Source organism: Mya arenaria, chromosome 8 (assembly GCF_026914265.1).
Source record: "Mya arenaria isolate MELC-2E11 chromosome 8, ASM2691426v1".
Lineage (NCBI taxonomy): Eukaryota > Metazoa > Mollusca > Bivalvia > Myida > Myidae > Mya > Mya arenaria.
Window position 1 is genome coordinate 72,868,126 of NC_069129.1, and position 19,067 is coordinate 72,887,192.

The 19,067-nt window shown below is 37.2% G+C and overlaps 1 protein-coding gene across 4 annotated transcripts in view; it reads left to right on the top strand.

Annotated features, from left to right (window-relative positions):
* LOC128243363 (inositol 1,4,5-trisphosphate receptor type 3-like) overlaps nt 1-19,067 on the top strand; it is a 136,415-nt gene that overhangs the window by 22,186 nt on the left and 95,162 nt on the right. The window contains exon 1 of one of the 4 annotated variants that reach the window (XM_052961104.1): nt 5,465-5,743. The exons of 1 other annotated variant lie outside the window; for it this stretch is intronic. In XM_052961104.1, coding sequence (XP_052817064.1) covers nt 5,708-5,743 — 36 coding nt within the window. In that variant the 5' untranslated portion in view covers nt 5,465-5,707. Of the gene's footprint in view, nt 1-5,464; nt 5,744-6,244; nt 6,328-18,308; nt 18,537-19,067 lie in introns of those variants that run through there. 2 more of the 4 variants (XM_052961106.1, XM_052961105.1) reach the window with 2 other exon arrangements.

A 19,067-nucleotide genomic window follows, 5' to 3' on the forward strand; every position in this document is an offset into this window, starting at 1 on the left:
GAAACTTTTATAGTAGCGAACACTAAATGAATACAACATGTTGTTATTGTGGTGACTGCGAAGTATCGTACGCATTTATTGTGTCCCCTGCGAATTATCGTATGCTATTATTGTGTCGCGTGCGAGGTCACGTATGCTATTATTGTGTCGCCTGCGAGGTATCGTATGCTATACTTGTGTCGCCTGTGCGGTATCGTATGCTATTATTGTGTCGCGTGCGAGGTCACATATGCTATTATTGTGTCGCGTGCGAGGTCACGTATGCTATTATTGTGTCGCCTGCGAGGTATCGTATGCTATTATTGTGTCGCCTGCGAAGTATCGCATGCTTTTATTGTGTCGCCTGCGAGGTATCGTATGCTATCATTGTGTCGCCTGCGAATTATCGTATGCTATTATTGTGTCGCGTGCGAGGTCACGTATGCTATTATTGTGTAGCCTGCGAGGTATCGTATGCTATCATTGTGTCGCCTGCGAATTATCGAATGCTATTATTGTGTCGCGTGCGAGGTATCGTATGCTATACCTGTGTCGCCTGCGAGGTATCGTATGATATTATTATGTCGCCTGCGAAGTATCGTATGCTATTATTGTGTCGCCTGCGAGATACCGTATGCTATAATTGTGTCGCCTGCGAGATACTGTATGCTATTATTGTGTCGCCTGTGAGGTATCGTATACTATTATTGTGTCGCCTGCGAGATACCGTATGCTATTATTGTGTCGCCTGCGAGGTATCGTATGCTATTATTGTGTCGCCTGCGAGATACCGTTTGCTATTATTGTGTCGCCTGCGAGGTATCGTATGCTATTATTGTGTCGCCTGCGGGGTATCGTATGCTATTATTGTGTCGCCTGCGAGGTCTCGTATGCTATTATTGTGTCGCCTGCGAGGTCTCGTATGCTATTATTGTGTCGCCTGCGAGGTATCGTATGCTATAATTGTGTAGCCTGCGCGGTATCGTATGCTATTATTGTGTCGCATGTGCGGTATCGTATGCTATTATTATGTCGCCTGCGAGGTATCGTATGCTATTATTGTGTCGCCTGCGAGATACCATATGCTATTATTGTGTCGCCTTTGAGATACCGTTTGCTATTATTGTGTCGCCTGCAAATTATCGTATGCTATTATTGTGTCGCCTGCGAGGTATCGTATGCTATAATTGTGTAGCCTGCGCGGTATCGTATGCTATTATTGTGTCGCCTGCGAGATACCGTATGCTATTATTGTGTCGCCTGCGAGGTATCGTATGCTATTATTGTGTCGCCTGCGAGGTATCGTATGCTATAATTGTGTAGCCTGCGCGGTATCGTATGCTATTATTGTGTCGCCTGCAAATTATCGGATGCTATTATTGTGTCGTCTGCGAGGTATCGTATGCTATAATTGTGTAGCCTGCGCGGTATCGTATGCTATTATTGTGTCGCATGTGCGGTATCGTATGCTATTATTATGTCGCCTGCGAGGTATCGTATGCTATTATTGTGTCGCCTGTGAGATACCGTTTGCTATTATTGTGTCGCCTGTGAGATACCGTATGATGTGATTGTGTCGCCTGCGAGGTATCGTATGTTATTATTGTGTCGCCTGCGAGGTATCGTATGCTATTATTATGTCGCCTGCGAAATATCGTTAATTCTAGAACATCTAGTTAAGGGTCGTAAGGAGTTCAGAATTGCCATACGGGAAACTCGTTTACAACCGAGAATAGGGAGTTTGGTTGTATATTTTTTCCAATGGTGGTTCTCGGTTTTTTCATGTCTGGAGTGGGTGTGAAATTATTATCTGAGAATAGTGTGCCCTTGATCAAATTTGTCCGTGTGCTTATATCTTGCATCAAAAACAAATGATGATCACTCTTATCCAACTCCTAGCTGTAAGTCAAGGGAAACATCCATGTTTAACTTTACTTGTTATGATTCAATATACATGAAACATTGTACTCAAAACAAATTTATTAAACTTAATCTCTTTTCGTTAATGGAAACGTTAAAATATGCGAAATAAGTAGATCATACATTTTGTTCCTTTTATGTTCAATATTCTCTTACATTATTTACATCACGTGAGAGATTGAACATTTTTAATTACATTTTGTATTTCTGTCTATATCTTTATAGACTCCCCATGCAATGTGGCAATGTATTTTCAATCAAATCAGTGTAGTGAACCTTGCCTTGATAGTCAATGCGCGAATCTTCAATGACATCCGCTGTAACAGAGAGATCATGGATCTGTTCAACATATTATCCTAATGCATTTTCCCGTCGTTATATCTCTATGGCGCTTTGCTCCTGATAGTTAGATGCTTAAAACGTTGTAAACAAGAATGGGACGGTAACCATGAAAATGATATTAACGTATTTTTCATTCCCACTTTTTCCTCGCAAAGTGTTGTACTGACAGAGTTATGTTATAAACACAGGTAGATCTAAGTGTAAGTGTTCAGTGAGATCAACGAGTCACCACAATTAAAACCAGGGTTTTATAAGAACAAACAGAATGATAAAAAAGTATAGTTTTATACCTTCTTAAGGTTCACTCTTAAGCAAGCATAATACTCATAATGTATCATTTAATACATGTTCATGTATTTATGGAGCTTTGCCTTTTTGACGAAAGTATTTAACATAAGTTCTTTGTCTTAATTTCCACCAGTAGCAGACGATAATCAAACAGTAAACACAAAATACAAGGGAATATTCCTCTTTTTAAATATGAAAGTAATACAAAACAACAATCTAGCAGTTAATCATCATGCTACAGTCCACGGATAACGCTTCAGAAATCTAAAATCATTATTGGATATTGATTCATATTAACAGTATTGAATGCATACACTACATCTTCACACTATCAGTAATTGCATTTATTATATTTTTACTGCAATACATTTGTAGTAAAACAAGTCCAAGTACTTAAGAACGCGTTGTGTGAAATCTCTTACAATAATGATTCTAAATTGTTTTATACTTAACTAAGGTGAAAATTATCCTAGTACTTAAACAAAATATTTATGAAACATTTCACTCAACATTTTTGTATTTTCTACTCAAGTTATACATGTACATAATGTTAATGGTGGAATTCTTAAATAAGTTTATAATTCCTTAGAATACAACCTACATTTACAGACAAATTAATTGCAGAAAGTCAATAATCATAAGGTTCTGGGCAAGATCATGAAGGATTTCAACTTTCGCGGGTGTTTAATAGTCCGCCCACTGCCGCTCATCTGATTCACATTCCCTGCGTCAGATTTAGCGTTGACACTGTGTCAGCCAAATATCTTTCATTCTTAGTCAGTTATATGTTCTGAATTAAAATCATCAATGATTCAGAAGGTCTCGTTCGCTACGCTCACTCCGCCCATTTTAATCATTTAGATTTTTATTCATGTCATCTTACTATTACTTCTATGCCTTTTCGTTTTGCGTTTGTTACTGTTAATAATTCATTATACGTGTAAATTGTTACAAATTTACAGCAAGCTGAAGTACGTGACGGTTTGTCATTAATATTAAAAATAAGGCATTCCAAAATACATCTGACTTCAAAAGTTAAACATGTTAAAATAATCGAATCACTTTCAATAATGCTACTAAATTGTTTTAAACTAAACTAAACTTTTTTTCTTTTTTTAGCATTAAGTTAGTTATAGTTTTCCATTATTCATATGTCTGATTATTTTATCTGCTTATGTGTTCTGGGGCCGTATTCAATAAGCATCTTAGTAATAATTTTCAACTTAGTGAAAAATTGCCATTTTTCTAATTTGAATTTTAAGAAAACGAACAATGTTTGTACACCAAAAATATGAAAATAAGCAAGAAAATGGTCTAAACAATATATGCATATGAATAAATCTGATGAAAAGTAGCGGGTATTTTAAATAATCATTGTCAAAAATTACGAAATTTTCACTAAGTTGAAAATATTCACTAAGATGCTTATTGAATACGGCCCCTGGCCCCAATATCACAAAAATACTTAAGTCAAATCTCAATCTCAGTCTCAACTCTTTTTATCAAATAACAGCATCATATCATTCAAAATTGTAAATGTTTTACCCTTTTTAAAATCGCACTCTCTCATTGATTATGTTGATTAAAAAAATGGTCAATATTTTAAAATAAAATGAGAGCAAAAAATGTACTTGAGTCCAATTTATTATTTTTGAGTTTTACTCAAGTAAATTTTGTGCTGTAGAAATAAAAAAATAGAATATTGAACAATAATGTTAATCAACATAATGCATGTGAGAATGTGCTTTTAAAAATAGTAAAACATTTGTAATTTTTAATAATGCCATTCTGTAATGTGGGAAAATGAGTTGAGACTGAGATGTAGATTCGACTTAAGTATGTTCGTGATATTGGGGCCTGTATTGCATACTGGACTTTGCATATCTTTTTAATGTTTGAAGTCAAACAACTAAACATGCTTGAGGCTGTTTTCACAAAATGTAGACATTTTTTTCAGAAACACTGAATGTACAAGTCAGTCATCGAAACAATCGCTTAGTGCACTTTGAGCCAATCACATTACTTTAGTATAAATTGTCAAGCATGTAATGTAAGAGAGTTTTCAAGTCGAAATACTAGATGGTTTGTATGTAAATAGTAACGTGATTAGACATGCGTATTAAAGATTTTACCATTTTATTAACTGTATGTATTGAAGCTGTCAAAAACAAATTCTCTCGAATTAACGGACTATTTACCCCCTATGAAACCCATATGTGCTTGTAATGGTATAAGAGAGAGCCTGGCACAGGTTTAACGGATATCAAGACCTGTGTGTTAAATTTACGATATCGTTCAATTGTATTCTCTTAAATGTCTACGACCGCGACTACTCGGTAAACGTTCGTTTACAATGTAGGAACATACTTATAGTCTGATTATATGTGGGTTAAGAGTCTACTTGGGTTTGATGTATGGGTTTCTCAACGTAATAAATAAGATGTCAGAAAATGTTTACGGTAGAAACCACGATTAATTTACATCATTACATCGAATGATTAAATAACAGTCTTTTATTATACAAGAAAATCTTACAAGTGCGCTCAAAAGCACTTGTTTTATTGGCTTGGAAGCGATTGAATACATTTAAAAGCTTTTCTGTGGGATTACCATAAAGGCCCCATGTTGGGCCTCCTGAGCAGCTACTGTAATAACGGTATTGCATCTTCCATGGAACCCCGGTGACCGAATATTACACATAATGCTTGGTTGGGGCGTTGATCAATGTTAATTAAAGCAACATTTCATTGAAGAAACGACGGTTAGAGCGGGCGCTATATAAACTAGAATTGCTGTATTTGATGGTGTTTGATATTATATTTTCCGTGATAGACTGAGAAGGCTGCCAAATGTTTCTGTTGCCATCTGACCGTAGATTTCTGTAAACACTTTGTTATTGTTTTACTTTACATTACGTTACCAGGCAAGCTAATTATTGAGCCGCTGTGTATGATTTTCAAGTAAAAGAGATTGATGAATTTAACATATTTTGGGAAATGAACATACCAAAGCATTACCAGTGCGTAACTTTCCGGAGGTGTAAACGGTACTGAAGGACTTTGGAGAATGCTTTTATGACATTAACATCCAAAAGTGTGCAAAGTGGTAGCAATAGTGTGTTACACCACACCCTACTAACTTCGTGATAATATTGACAAAGGATTAAATTCCGTTTAAAATGCGATGTGCAAGTCGAGTTCACAGCCGATTGAGGGTAAGTTGGATAATGCATAAGTTTAGTACCTAAGAGTTCAAGAACGCTTTAACATGAAATTGAAATAAAACATTATGAAATAACCTGAAATTCGTAATATGTTAGAGTATGATTGGAAACGTTTGGAAATATATGATACTTGCAATAAAACAGATACTTTTAATGCGTTCATTTTAATGCCGTGGAATAAAACGTTCTAATTTTACTTTGTAAAACGACACAATTGACACATTAACGTATGAAAGATATTACATTACGGTCACAATACATTCGTTAAAACATTAATCATCAAAGATAACGTTGCATGCAATGCACTATATCATATATCATCGTGCACCGCCTACGAATATTGATAAACAATAATACCTGACACCATGCCAATTACGTGCCGGCGGCAAAACCATTTAACACTTACGTTAATCAAACTCATCGCAAAAGAATCAAATACATAACAACTGAAATTAGCCCAACATAACATATCTTTATTCAGCATTTAACGGCATACGCACAATTATATCCATATAATAAAGTACAATATGGAACAGTGAAGACTAAGATTATTTACAGAGAGATAAAACAATCAAGTAAGTAGATGTCACGTGACGAAAAAGACATGGTAACAATTTACATATTCGAATACGTTAAGATTAATACCTGTTTTTGAAGTGTAATTGCTATTATGCATTTGTTCTTAAGCAAAATGAAAAATAGATAAAATTCGCTAAGTTGTTGACATAGTGAACAAATGTTATGAGGCATAAGATTGTCAACTTTATTAACACTCGTCCAAGAGTTGTAATAAGGTTTGAGGTATTGATGTCGGTGTTTTAGTATTTAGGACATACGAGTTAGAAATGATATTCACTTTGTAAGACATTTATGTTACAGTGTATTAAGCATTTACATTCCGATCTTATTGTGATATATCTTCCAGTTGCAATGGCTAGGACGTGTGACGAAAGTATTTATTTCGCTATAGCTATTCTATATTTATTTTCATTAACACAATTAAGATATTTTTAAACTGAAAGTCATGCTTGATTGACGTTACGTTGTTTAATTAATTCAAAGATGATATCAGCAGTGTAATGATTTTGCCAGATGTGTTTCATCCTATTTGATTTAATATTGCTTTCATATTTGATAAGCCCAATTTTTGCCTCCATATTTGATAGTGTTGCCAGCGTCGGTCTTGAAAAGTGTCTATGCATTCATCAATAGTGCATTATTTGTTTGAATGAGTTTAATCCAATATCTTATCATTATTAGTCGCTTAGCTATTATCACTGGGAAGCGTCCAAGTTCACCGTACAATCCATCTAGATTGGTCGACATTTTTACATTTAGATTTTTTCAAAGAGAGTGAAATAATTATATATTCTTAGATTTGTGATTTCCCCAAACCTCTGCACTATAGTTGATAATTGGAGATACAAGACTGTCAAATAGTTAACATTTATCAGTTGAATGTAACCCAATTTGGTTGAAGACGATAAACAAGTTATGGGGTGAGTATGCACCATGCTGCGCTTGTCGTTTTTGTGTTCGAAACCAATTGACATTTTAATGAAGTGGATACCCAAGTATTTGAAAGATTTTACAACGTCTAGTATAGTATTACAGAGAAGGAAATCAAAGCTTGTGCGACGCCCATTTTCAAATATCATGATCTTTTTGGCTTGATAGATTGTAATGCTTCTGGTGTTTGAGCGAATAACACCGCATCATCTGCAAAGACTAACAGAAATATCTCAGTCTCATTTGCCGTAAAAGTACCATCTATATCAGTGTTAATGTTGTTCATAATGCCGTTCACACCAAAAGATTAGATTAGAACTTGGCTTCCCTTGTTTGACACCGATACTTCAAATTACCGTGATGTGAAATATACATGCTAAACGACAGAATTAACAAAAAGTATCTTTATAAAAGATACTCGGCCGTGGTAAACCAGCGGGTTGACAAGTGTCCAAATGGTTTAAATGTTCGACATGTAATATAGATTGTTTTTGGTTTAATTGTTCGGGGGTATACCTGAGTCAGTGCAGCTTTTTTTAAAGGAATAGTATAACCATGCACAATATTACAGAGTATTTCAGTGTGTTATTTTTTATTCAGAAATGTGATCACCCCTAAAACAATAACAACATGGCATGCGCTGTATTATAAGATTTATTGTAGGGCGTAAATATATATGACCAACAGGAACTGAGTTCTTGAGAACACTTGTACTAAAATGCTCGACCTTGAAAGAAGTAAGCAGGTTCGAGTGTGGCTTTCAACTAAACAGTGTCATAAAATAGTAAGCATTTCCTTCTTTATCTATATGGTCAGCACTTGGTCAGCAATATCCCTCTATTTAGTCTCTATTATTATATATCGCCAGTTTATTGGTCAGCATTTTAACACGACCCGAAAGGAAGATCTTTAAAAGCTCAACGTAATTGAAGGAAAACAAAGCAGGACCGTATTACACCAACAACTATCAAGTCCGAAAATAATATGAATACTATCATTAGCGTTTGACTGGTTGTGTTGACCCTTAAAGGATTATCTTTTTTACTTTTCTGGAAAAATTATTTGCGGGGAATAAAATTCTTTAACATTTAAACAATTTAAGATCTAAAGAGTCCGTCTCCGATACGCGTTTATTTCATTTGACGTATTTAACAATATCCAATTGCATTTTCTAGTTCAAGTTTATAATGACCAATGAAAATCTCATTTTTATTCAGTTTATTTGTCTGAATTTTGCATGAAGTCAGGGAAAATTCTGACGGCCTAACTGCCGAAAAATCGATATTTGGATGAAATTCAGAGGTAGAACTTTGAAAACTACTGCGGCATACCGTGGCGGTATAAACCGGATTACAATCAAAATACTGGCGAGGCAATTGTATGACGTTTTGTGCTGCTTGCGTGGCAAACTATTTCGGGACAACTATCAGATAGGTGCAGTCATTTTGTGTTCAGTAGGAATCACTTGTTTTGCAATTTACAGGCATTAGCCGTGACCTGTGACCAGCCTACGCCAGGGTATGCCGACATTGTATGAATGGAATTTGCCCAATTTATTGCCTAGCTAAAAGTGCAGTGAAGTCAGTGCGTTGCTATTTGGTATACTATTATTACCTTTCAATTTAACTCCGGTATATACTGGATATAAAAACAAATAGAAACAAGACAGATCATGTTTGATAAGATACCAATAACGCCATGAGCTAGGTAGTATGGCATATAGAAACGACACGTTTTAAATCAGCAATGCCATTAACGTATATCGTGTCTGTTTAATTATGCACGTATTGATAAATGTTTGGGCGTGTTTGCAAAATTAAGCGTTCTAAAAGCGGTTTACACCCACCGCCACCCAAATCCAAGCCCCGAGATCTCTTACTTGGTATCACTGACTTTGACGGGGCATTTACCGATAGTTTTTAACTGTAAAATGTTGCAACATGCCGTCATGTTGTGTCTGTCATGAAGTATTATTTGGTTGAGATTAATAGGCCTTGAAAAGGGTGTTGGTTGAATTTAGGCTTCATGGCTTCTACCAGAAGTTTTCATCGATTTTATTCAGAATGTTTAAAAGCATTAGGCTGATTGTGGTATGTCACCTATGGACGCCTGCTGTGATGTCACGGTACTTACGTCGCTGTGATATCTGTTTCTTACGCTGCATGTGCTATGGATGTATACTTTCTATGGCGTAATACCAGGTGGTGCCGTCGACTTTCAGAAAGGGTGGCCCACACCTACTTCATATACCATAGAAATTTAAGAAAGATAAGAGATAAAAGCAATCATGACGGGAGAGTATGCATTGCTTAATAGATGTTATGAATAACAGCTTGTTTCGCCATTTGCCTTTATTTATTATATAGCATGTGTCCTGTTTAAAATGTTGTTTCCGATCACTCATTTTGAAAGAGCAGGGTCAAATCCTTACAGTCCATCTTTCTTTCACATGCGTTCATGTCCAAGTTGCCGTACATAACATTATGTAAGACTGCTTCGCTCCTGTGCTGGTTGACCTGGCATAACTGCTTCGCTCCTGTGCTGGTTGACCTGGCGTAACTGCTTCGCCCCTATGCTGGTTGACCTGGTATAACTGCTTCGCCCCTATGCTGGTTGACCTGGTATAACTGCTTCGCCCCTGTGCTGGTTGACCTGGCGTAACTGCTTCGCTCCTGTGCTGGTTGACCTGGCGTAACTGCTTCGCCCCTATGCTGGTTGACCTGGCGTAACTGCTTCGCTCCTGTGCTGTTGACCTGGCGTAACTGCTTCGCCCCTGTGCTGGTTGACCTGGCGTAACTGCTTCGATCATGTGCTGATTGACCTGGCGTAACTGCTTCGCTCCTGTGCTGATTGACCTGGCGTAAATGCTTCGGTCCTGTGCTGGTTGATTTGGCATAACTGATTCGCTCCGGTGCTGGTTGATCTGGCGTAACTGCTTCGCTCCTGTGCTGGTTGATCTGGCATATATGCTTCGCTCCTGTGCTGGTTGATCTGGCGTAAATGCTTCGCTCCTGTGCTGTTGACCTGGCGTAACTGCTTCGCTCCTGTGCTGTTGACCTGGCATAACTGCTTCGCTCCTGTGCTGTTGACCTGGCATAACTGCTTCGCTCCGGTGCTGGTTGATCTGGCATAACTGATTCGCTCCTGTGCTGGTTGATCTGGCGTAACTGCTTCGCTCCTGTGCTGGTTGATCTGGCATAACTGATTCGCTCCGGTGCTGGTTGATCTGGCATAAATGCTTCGCTCCTGTGCTGGTTGATCTGGCATAAATGCTTCACTCCTGTGCTGTTGACCTGGCGTAACTGCTTCGCTCCTGTGCTGGTTGACCTGGCGTAAATGCTTCGCTCCTGTGCCGGTTGATCTGGCATAACTGATTCGCTCCGGTGCTGGTTGACCTGGCATAACCGTTTCGCTCCGGTACTGGTTGACCTGGCATAACTGATTCGCTCCGGTACTGGTTGACCTGGCATAACTGTTTCGCTCCGGTGCTGGTTGACCTGGCGTAACTGCTTCGCTCCTGTGCTGGTTGACCTGGCGTAAATGCTTCGCTCCTGTGCTGGTTGACCTGGCATAACTGCTTCGCTCCTGTGCTGTTGACCTGGCATAACTGCTTCGCTCCTGTGCTGTTGACCTGGCATAACTGTTTCGCTCCGGTGCTGGTTGACCTGGCATAACTGTTTCGCTCCGGTACTGGTTGACCTGGCATAACTGTTTCGCTCCGGTGCTGGTTGACCTGGCATAACTGTTTCGCTCCGGTGCTGGTTGACCTGGCATAACTGTTTCGCTCCGGTGCTGGTTGACCTGGCATAACTGTTTCGCTCCGGTACTGGTTGACCTGGCATAACTGTTTCGCTCCGGTGCTGGTTGACCTGGCATAACTGATTCGCCCCTGTGCTGGTTGACCTGGCATAACTGTTCCGCTCCGGTACTGGTTGACCTGGCATAACTGTTTCGCTCCGGTACTGGCCGACCTGGCATAACTGTTTCGCTCCGGTACTGGTTGACCTGGCATAACTGTTTCGCTCCGGTACTGGTTGACCTGGCATAACTGTTTCGCTCCTGTGCTGGTTGACCTGGCGTAACTGCTTCGCTCCGGTGCTGGTTGACCTGGCATAACTGATTCGCTCCTGTGCTGGTTGACCTGGCGTAAATGCTTCGCTCCTGTGCTGTTGACCTTGCATAACTGCTTCGCTCCTGTGCTGTTGACCTGGCATAACTGCTTCGCTCCTGTGCTGTTGACCTGGCATAACTGTTTCGCTCCGGTGCTGGTTGACCTGGCATAACTGTTTCGCTCCGGTACTGGTTGACCTGGCATAACTGTTTCGCTCCGGTACTGGTTGACCTGGCATAACTGCTTCGCTCCTGTGCTGTTGACCTGGCATAACTGCTTCGCTCCTGTGCTGTTGACCTGGCATAACTGTTTCGCTCCGGTGCTGGTTGATCTGGCATAACTGTTTCGCTCCGGTGCTGGTTGATCTGGCATAACTGTTTCGCTCCGGTACTGGTTGACCTGGCATAACTGTTTCGCTCCGGTGCTGGCTGACCTGGCATAACTGTTTCGCTCCGGTGCTGGCTGACCTGGCGTATGCGTAATAAGGCCATTGACAAAGATGTACATAAGTTTCGAACTGCAACAAGAAGCTCAACTTCAGTTTGATAATCATAATCACTTTGTTTAAGTATTAAATATTTGAATTTTAAACAAATGGTAATGAATCGCTGGACATTACAAAACTGAGGCATTTTCATTCGGTATTCTGTATACTCGCCTAACATTTATCATTTTATTCAATATTGTATTTCAAAGCAGATGTTTGCGGGAGAATATTGCGACTACATCAATAGTTTGATTATGTCTCAATATGAATAGGCTATGTTACAGAGTCACACTTACAATTTGTGTTTGAATGGAATTTTGACGTATTACCAATCACGAAAATGCGTCTAGCCTTTATTGCATTAACAATAACGAGAATACAAGAACTTTCGAGGCAACAAAGCACGAGGGTCGTACGCAGAAAACTATACACGTGAGAGTTTAGACGTCAAAAGTAGATAGAATGGTCTTGAAATACACTGTTAATTTAAGAGAACATTGGTCTGCTAAAAGGGTCCCAGTATGTTTCCCCGGTGCAGTTTGTAAGCATATGTTTTGAGTTGTCATTATGCATTATGTTTGAGTGGAGATGCAATTGTGAATTAAAGTGCCTCCAGTCGCGTTTGTCCTATTCAAATTACTGTTTGATGTAACCAAACAATAATACGGTTTTAAAGTACTTCAGACATGAAATGAAACGGAAGGGTTGACACACTCGTGTTGAAATTGGTTTTGTGAACAATTTAATAACTATCGTGTATATGCAATTAAATAACGCATAACAATGGAACATTTTTGGGATACTGTTTAATTCAATATGGACGTGTAAGAATAACTATTTGACTCTGAATTTAGGTTGCTTTGGTAAAGGTCGGAGATAGTTCAGATGTCTTGTTGGTTTAAATGATACTGCACAAATTATGAGTGAAAATTATTAGCTTTATGTCTAATATATGTCAGAGTTTATCGCTCAGGCATCTACGCAATGTACGAGCGAAAGGGCTGACTATCAATTATCGTCTTAGCCTCAGTCTCTTTATCAACTCATCTTTTAACCAACGTTCGACAACGATTTAAGCAATGCACGTTTAGTTCATTTCATGAATGTTTTTAACACCATTTTATTTTATTAAAAAAATGAACAGGTTTTAATCATTAAATTACAATTTTATTTCGCTATTTCTTGCTTACCGACCCTCAGTAATGATGGAAAACAATCGATTTATGCATCAAAGTAATTGATGTACAAGAATGTGTCTGCCTTCCAAAATGCAAAATGCAAGAATTACTTCTTTTTTAATCATTTAGGATACATGCAATGCTCATAGATCCATTCCGTTTTTATTATATAAGTTATAATTACCATATGGAATTGGTGAATGAGCTTGGAACTTCCGTTATGTTTGTTTTGAATTAGCAAATGGATGTAACAAAAACAGCAACATGGAAATAAAACACTTAAAAGCTACAGTTCTAGTGCAGATTAGATATCGAGCGTTGTATTAATACAAACGTGACAAGCATGAGGCGGCGCAGCAGCGTCCATCCGGTGATAAACCGCCGGATGTCGGTGAAAACCCGTCTGATGAACGCTTTAAACCAGTCCATTGACGACGAAGAGCTGTTAGCCTCGAGGGCGAGATGGGTGTATAAAAACACCAACAGACCCTGTCCCTCCCCTCAGGTCATGTGGAAAATACACGTAAGTCTGAAATAACGTTGTTAGTCGACTGCATGCTAAAACCAAGTTCATAAACGTTTTACAATGGTCATATACGATAACTACTGTGGTAACTGATATCAATTTAAGGGCCTTCCACATTGTAAATGGGTAGGGGAAAAAATTAAAAAAATTAAGTTTTGAGGAACAAACTTGTTCAGAAGTAGAACAAAAATCCTTTGCGACATATTCTCGGTAACAAGGGGTTGAGTATCTTTACGAAAGAAAAAAAAACTGACAGATTTTAGTTGAAAAAGCATTTGCATTTTTTCGGAAAAGTCTGTCGACAATATGAATGTATTTTTGCGTCAAAATGCTCCCGACTACACAATTTACAATGTCTCACGTGTTCTTGAGGTTTTATATTTTCAAATAAGAAAGATATTAAAGAAATTAATGCAAAATAGCGGATTAAATTCATTTCCTGTTTACAAAATGCAAATATCTTTCTCAAAGTACCTGCACTCACCACAGGACGCAAAACATGCTAATTTTGTATAAAGAAATTTCCGTTAAAACGTAAATGTTTTTTATTGAAAGTCTGATAAAATCCTCTTCCAAGTTTACAAGTTTTACAAGTTTATTGGTACACTTAGCACATACAAACATGTGATAAAAGGTTATACAACAGTATACTAATAACTACAATAACCAGGCTGTGGGTTGTTACTATCAGAAGGAAGAAATAATGCGGAAAAGTGGCTACACATTTATAAAAAAGGAAAATACATGCTTCTATGATTAACTAACGTGTTGTGTGTTTGGAATGCCGGGTGCGTTTTTAAAATGATTTAATATGATAGCCAAAAAATCCCCTAATTGACGAAGTGTTTGCTCATTGTTTTCATTCATAAGAGATTCGAAATTAAGACATTATTCGAAATTCGAAAAAAATCCATAAAAGTTGCTCAACTCATTTACACCTACACATGTTGCAATGGATGAAGGTATATGTGTTATGCTAAATATTGAACCTCAAACTAACTATTACAAATGATTTGTTTAAACATTTATGTTTAAGTCCTTCAAACTAACTTTTGCACTATGGAAGGCCCTTAATGACTTGATGCAGAATTGGTGTTAGTGTTTCAATGTTCGAAACGCAAAAACAAATAACCAGTCGTCGCCGTACCTGTTCCACTAATTTCGATGTTTAAACCATTTTATTTTTTGTTTGGTCGTACTTTTAGAAACTCTAATTTACTGTATGTAAGCGAATTGCACTACGAGGTAATTTCGGAAAGGGGTGTTATTCAATTTCTTTGTTCTCAACGTCTAATATTGAAAAGCCATTATCCAAAATCTTAATATAAACAACATTTGCGGTTTGCATACGAAACAATTGCATAACATATCGGTTGACTGAGAACCATTGCTGTTTTATTCCTTGATTTCTGTGGATGGCTGTGACCCCGTCTTAAGTCATATTTTGTTTATAAAACACAGAAAAAAAAGTATTTTATTTTACATGTTAATTGTGTTTTTTATGCTTGAAGAAACTACAATAATTTGAGAAAACATCAGAGAGTTATCGTTTTAATATAGATTATAATAGTTGATTGTTAAAAATTTGATTAACAAACTATCTGTTATAATAATATATATTATATAAATAAAATAGACTTTTCTTAGAAATCAATAAGTGCGCGTGTACTTAAGTCCTGCTTATATAGTTGTTACATAACCGACATATTGGAATCATGTTACCCGGCGTCTTCATCGCACGCGGCGTCACTTTCATACCTGCATCCGAACATTTCTTCTTTATGTTTAATACAACGATGCAGCAATGTTGATTGACAAAATATCTCGACCAGGTTTTATAACCAGTCAGAACACGGTAGGCACTGTGGAGTTACGGCCCTTGAATAGTCAGATTGATCAATAAAGGGTGTTCACGTGTTCACGACCAGCGTGGCATCCGATTTCCCGAACTGCAGTGTTGTACATGATGCCAAACAATACCTAGTTGTAATATTTTATCTATGAACAACGCTAATCAAATCTGATGCATTAAATCAATGTTCTTGTTTTTTGTTTTCGTTTTAAAAGCAACCATGTTATGTTACTCTGAGAGTCAAAAACCTGAGGAGTTGGTTAATTAAATCATAACCGACCGGAATGAAAACAATTTAAACCAAAGAAAGTTCAGACACCCTCATTATAAGACCAGCTCTCTCATTACGAAAGTAATCCATCATAGTTAAAGCTTAATAATGTTGCTTCTAGTTTTCTTACATTCTCCTTTGGTAAAGCCCGCCCTGTTGTGTAATTGTATTTATTAGATGAAAATGATCGGTGTTTCAAGAAATATACAAATTTTAAGATAGCTTTGAAATTAGTTTTACCGTTACATTACGTTCTGTAAAATACTTGCTTGCATGACATGACAAACAGTGACCTAAAGTGATTTTTTGTGTTGTAACAAACATGTATGACTTGCACTTTGCTCAGATGACTTAAGCAACTTGCTCATGGTTTGTTAAATGCACGTTTTATAATTACGAAATGAAGGCAAATCATAAGGAGTGTTAAAACAAAAATACCAAAAGCTGGAACCCTTCAGCAAATGTTGATATTTGCTCAAATATCGTCTTATAAGGCCACAATTTTCAATCGCGTTAGTTACGGGATTGAAAATTAATTACGGTGGTGGTGTTGCGTGATTGGTTGATTGACATTATCACGTATTGTTATCGATGTACACATAACAGGTTAACATATCCACCACTTTTTTAAAAGTCCAGACTTTACCGGCGTAGGTTCGAACCCCACTAAAACCAAAATACTTTTTTATGCTAAAACTGTATTTTTTTCTGCAATTTTCGATTATCATAGAGGAAAATAATTATAATAATAAGTGTTTTCAGATGCATTTCCGGGAAAACTTATTTTTGGTTCAAAAACATGAGCGAGTCACTTTAATGCAATATCTACGTATCTTTTGTTTGTTCGTCTATTAAATTTTACTAGAGAATAGGACTTGTCCACTACAATCAAATATCGAATGTTTGTTATTGTAATAATCTTTAAACATCAATTGTTTTCATGATCATAGAAACATACAATGAAAGCCTTTTTCTAGTATGTTTACTTTACGACCAACTTAACGTGAAAGGTCGCTATAACCTAAACAGAAGGTAGGTTAACGAGATTCAGTTTATGATGTCATTGAGCTACCGAAATCATCTCCCACTTTGACATAAAGGGAAATCCATGTGTACTCTCCTTTGAGCGAGTTCCCAGTATTATTTTAGGAGAATATTACAATTGATTTTTATATTTATGTGTCTGTGTGATGCCTTTTGAATAAAGTGTTCGTATAACATTAATGAGTACCAGAAATGGCCATCATCGTTTCATGAGTGTACATTGATGCGGTAACCATATCGGTATTTTATATATTAGCATGTACATTCCTCATAGAAACATGTGTGACGGTCCGCTGTAGGCGGCGAATGTGCGTTTATAGTATAACATTCCGTTATAGACGGAAGTACGTTCATAGTACGTATGTTTACTTGGTTGGTAATATGCAAATTAGCAAAGCCCGGACTCTATGTGCAGTGGGAATTTACTGTATATATTATATAATGACCAGCGGAACTATTCATGGTCGAGCATGCTTTTCTCTGAGAGGACCTGTTGCGTCTTTAACGTCGCACGTTACACATGATAAACTGTGGTTCATTTAACTATGAACTAAAATTACGTACATAAATATGCTACCCCATTCACTGTATGTGTATGATTAAATCCAATCTTTAAGATATGTCATGTATGTATAATCTCGTTCTTGTCAACATTACAAATTACATTGATAAAACAATAGGACATCGCGTTTCAATTAGGACTGGGCCAGTATGTTTTCGGCTGCATTTTGCTGCTTTCATTACCGATTCATCGTCCGAAATAACCACCTCATGTTCGTTTCATTATCGCTCCTGTTGTTGCTGGATGGTCAGATAAACTCATAGGAAAACAGCCTAACCATGGCTTGTCAACACGAGACACTCAAAAATGCTTATCCCTCCACACTGAACAAATCAGCAAGATTATCTTTGTTCCCCTATGGGTAAATGGCATCGTCTATAAGATTCATCAAAGAGCTTTTGGGATAAACAAACATTTCGGAAACTGATATTTTATATCCCTTCCTGCTTAAACGGAACAAGCGACGCTTAGTGTACAATATACAGGGATATGATTGAATTTGGAGTAAACATTCAGGATTATATTACTAAGACAACTGTTACTCATGTTGTAAGCTGTTAGTTGGAAAGTGACACATCATGTTCTGCCAATCTGTTCTACAAGCCGTTTAGCACCTGATGGAAACAACTTGCAAACTCATCTGGAGTGTCTGGCACCATTCTCTACTCCTCGTTTCATTTGATTAATGTTTTTTTAAATCCCATCATTCATAGTCTGACGGTCGATATGTTACTGTAACATTACGACTTGCTTGTTTATTATTTTTTCTGAGAAAGATTTAATGATAACGCTGTTGACAATCGATATGTTCTTGACCGTTCCATGTGACGACCAATAGTATCGCCAATGAAATTAAAGGCAGCCAATGAAAATGAAATTATTAACTTGGCGGGCATGAATGAGAAACAGGGTCTGATACTTTGACATCATCTGCAACACATCATTGTTAAACTTGTATCTGGTGATTTATATTCGGAGATTTTGACATTTATTAATTGGAAATAATTCAGTTGGATTAACAGATCACCAACACACGTGCATAGAACCATTGCCAGAATGTGTTGTGATTTCGATATATGTGTTGTATTTCATACATTTGTTTTTGGAATAAATGTGGAAAATTCGTTTTCCGGATGACCACTTTGTGAAGTTATTATGCGGATATTACCCTCAAGGATGTTTCCTTAATTACGGACACGTATCTCCCGCTACATGAAGGCTCAAGTTGAATACATTATTATAAGGTAAAACATTTTTAGTTAAATAATTTTCACAAAGTTATTTACTTTATTTTATTTTTTGCAACAACTCCTTGATACTTTTTTTATCCCTCCCCGACCTCACCCTCATCGCTCTACGACATTTTGGCTTCAACTGTGTTCGTTTTCTATCGTATATAACAATAGCGATAATAGACCCATACATGGTTTATTTTAATTTAAAAAAATAATAAAAAAAATAAATAAAAAGGACACACAATGTTCGGTTATCAGTTATTGCCAACTTGGTTATGCTACCTAGATTCTATCCATATTAAAAGACCTTTGATTATAAAAGCTGCTGTTGCAAATAACTTGTGAAATGATGATATCTTTGCTCTTGTCACAATTCAAAGCTCGCAGAAACACTTACTTCCATAACTGGATTTTCTTGATATTTCAATTCGAAAACTATCGTTTCTTTCCTCGCGACTCCAAAAACCGTTTGGCGACATTTACTTTTTTGCGTGTCTTTGTTTATTATTTTTGTTGGTTATTGATAAAACACATATAAAC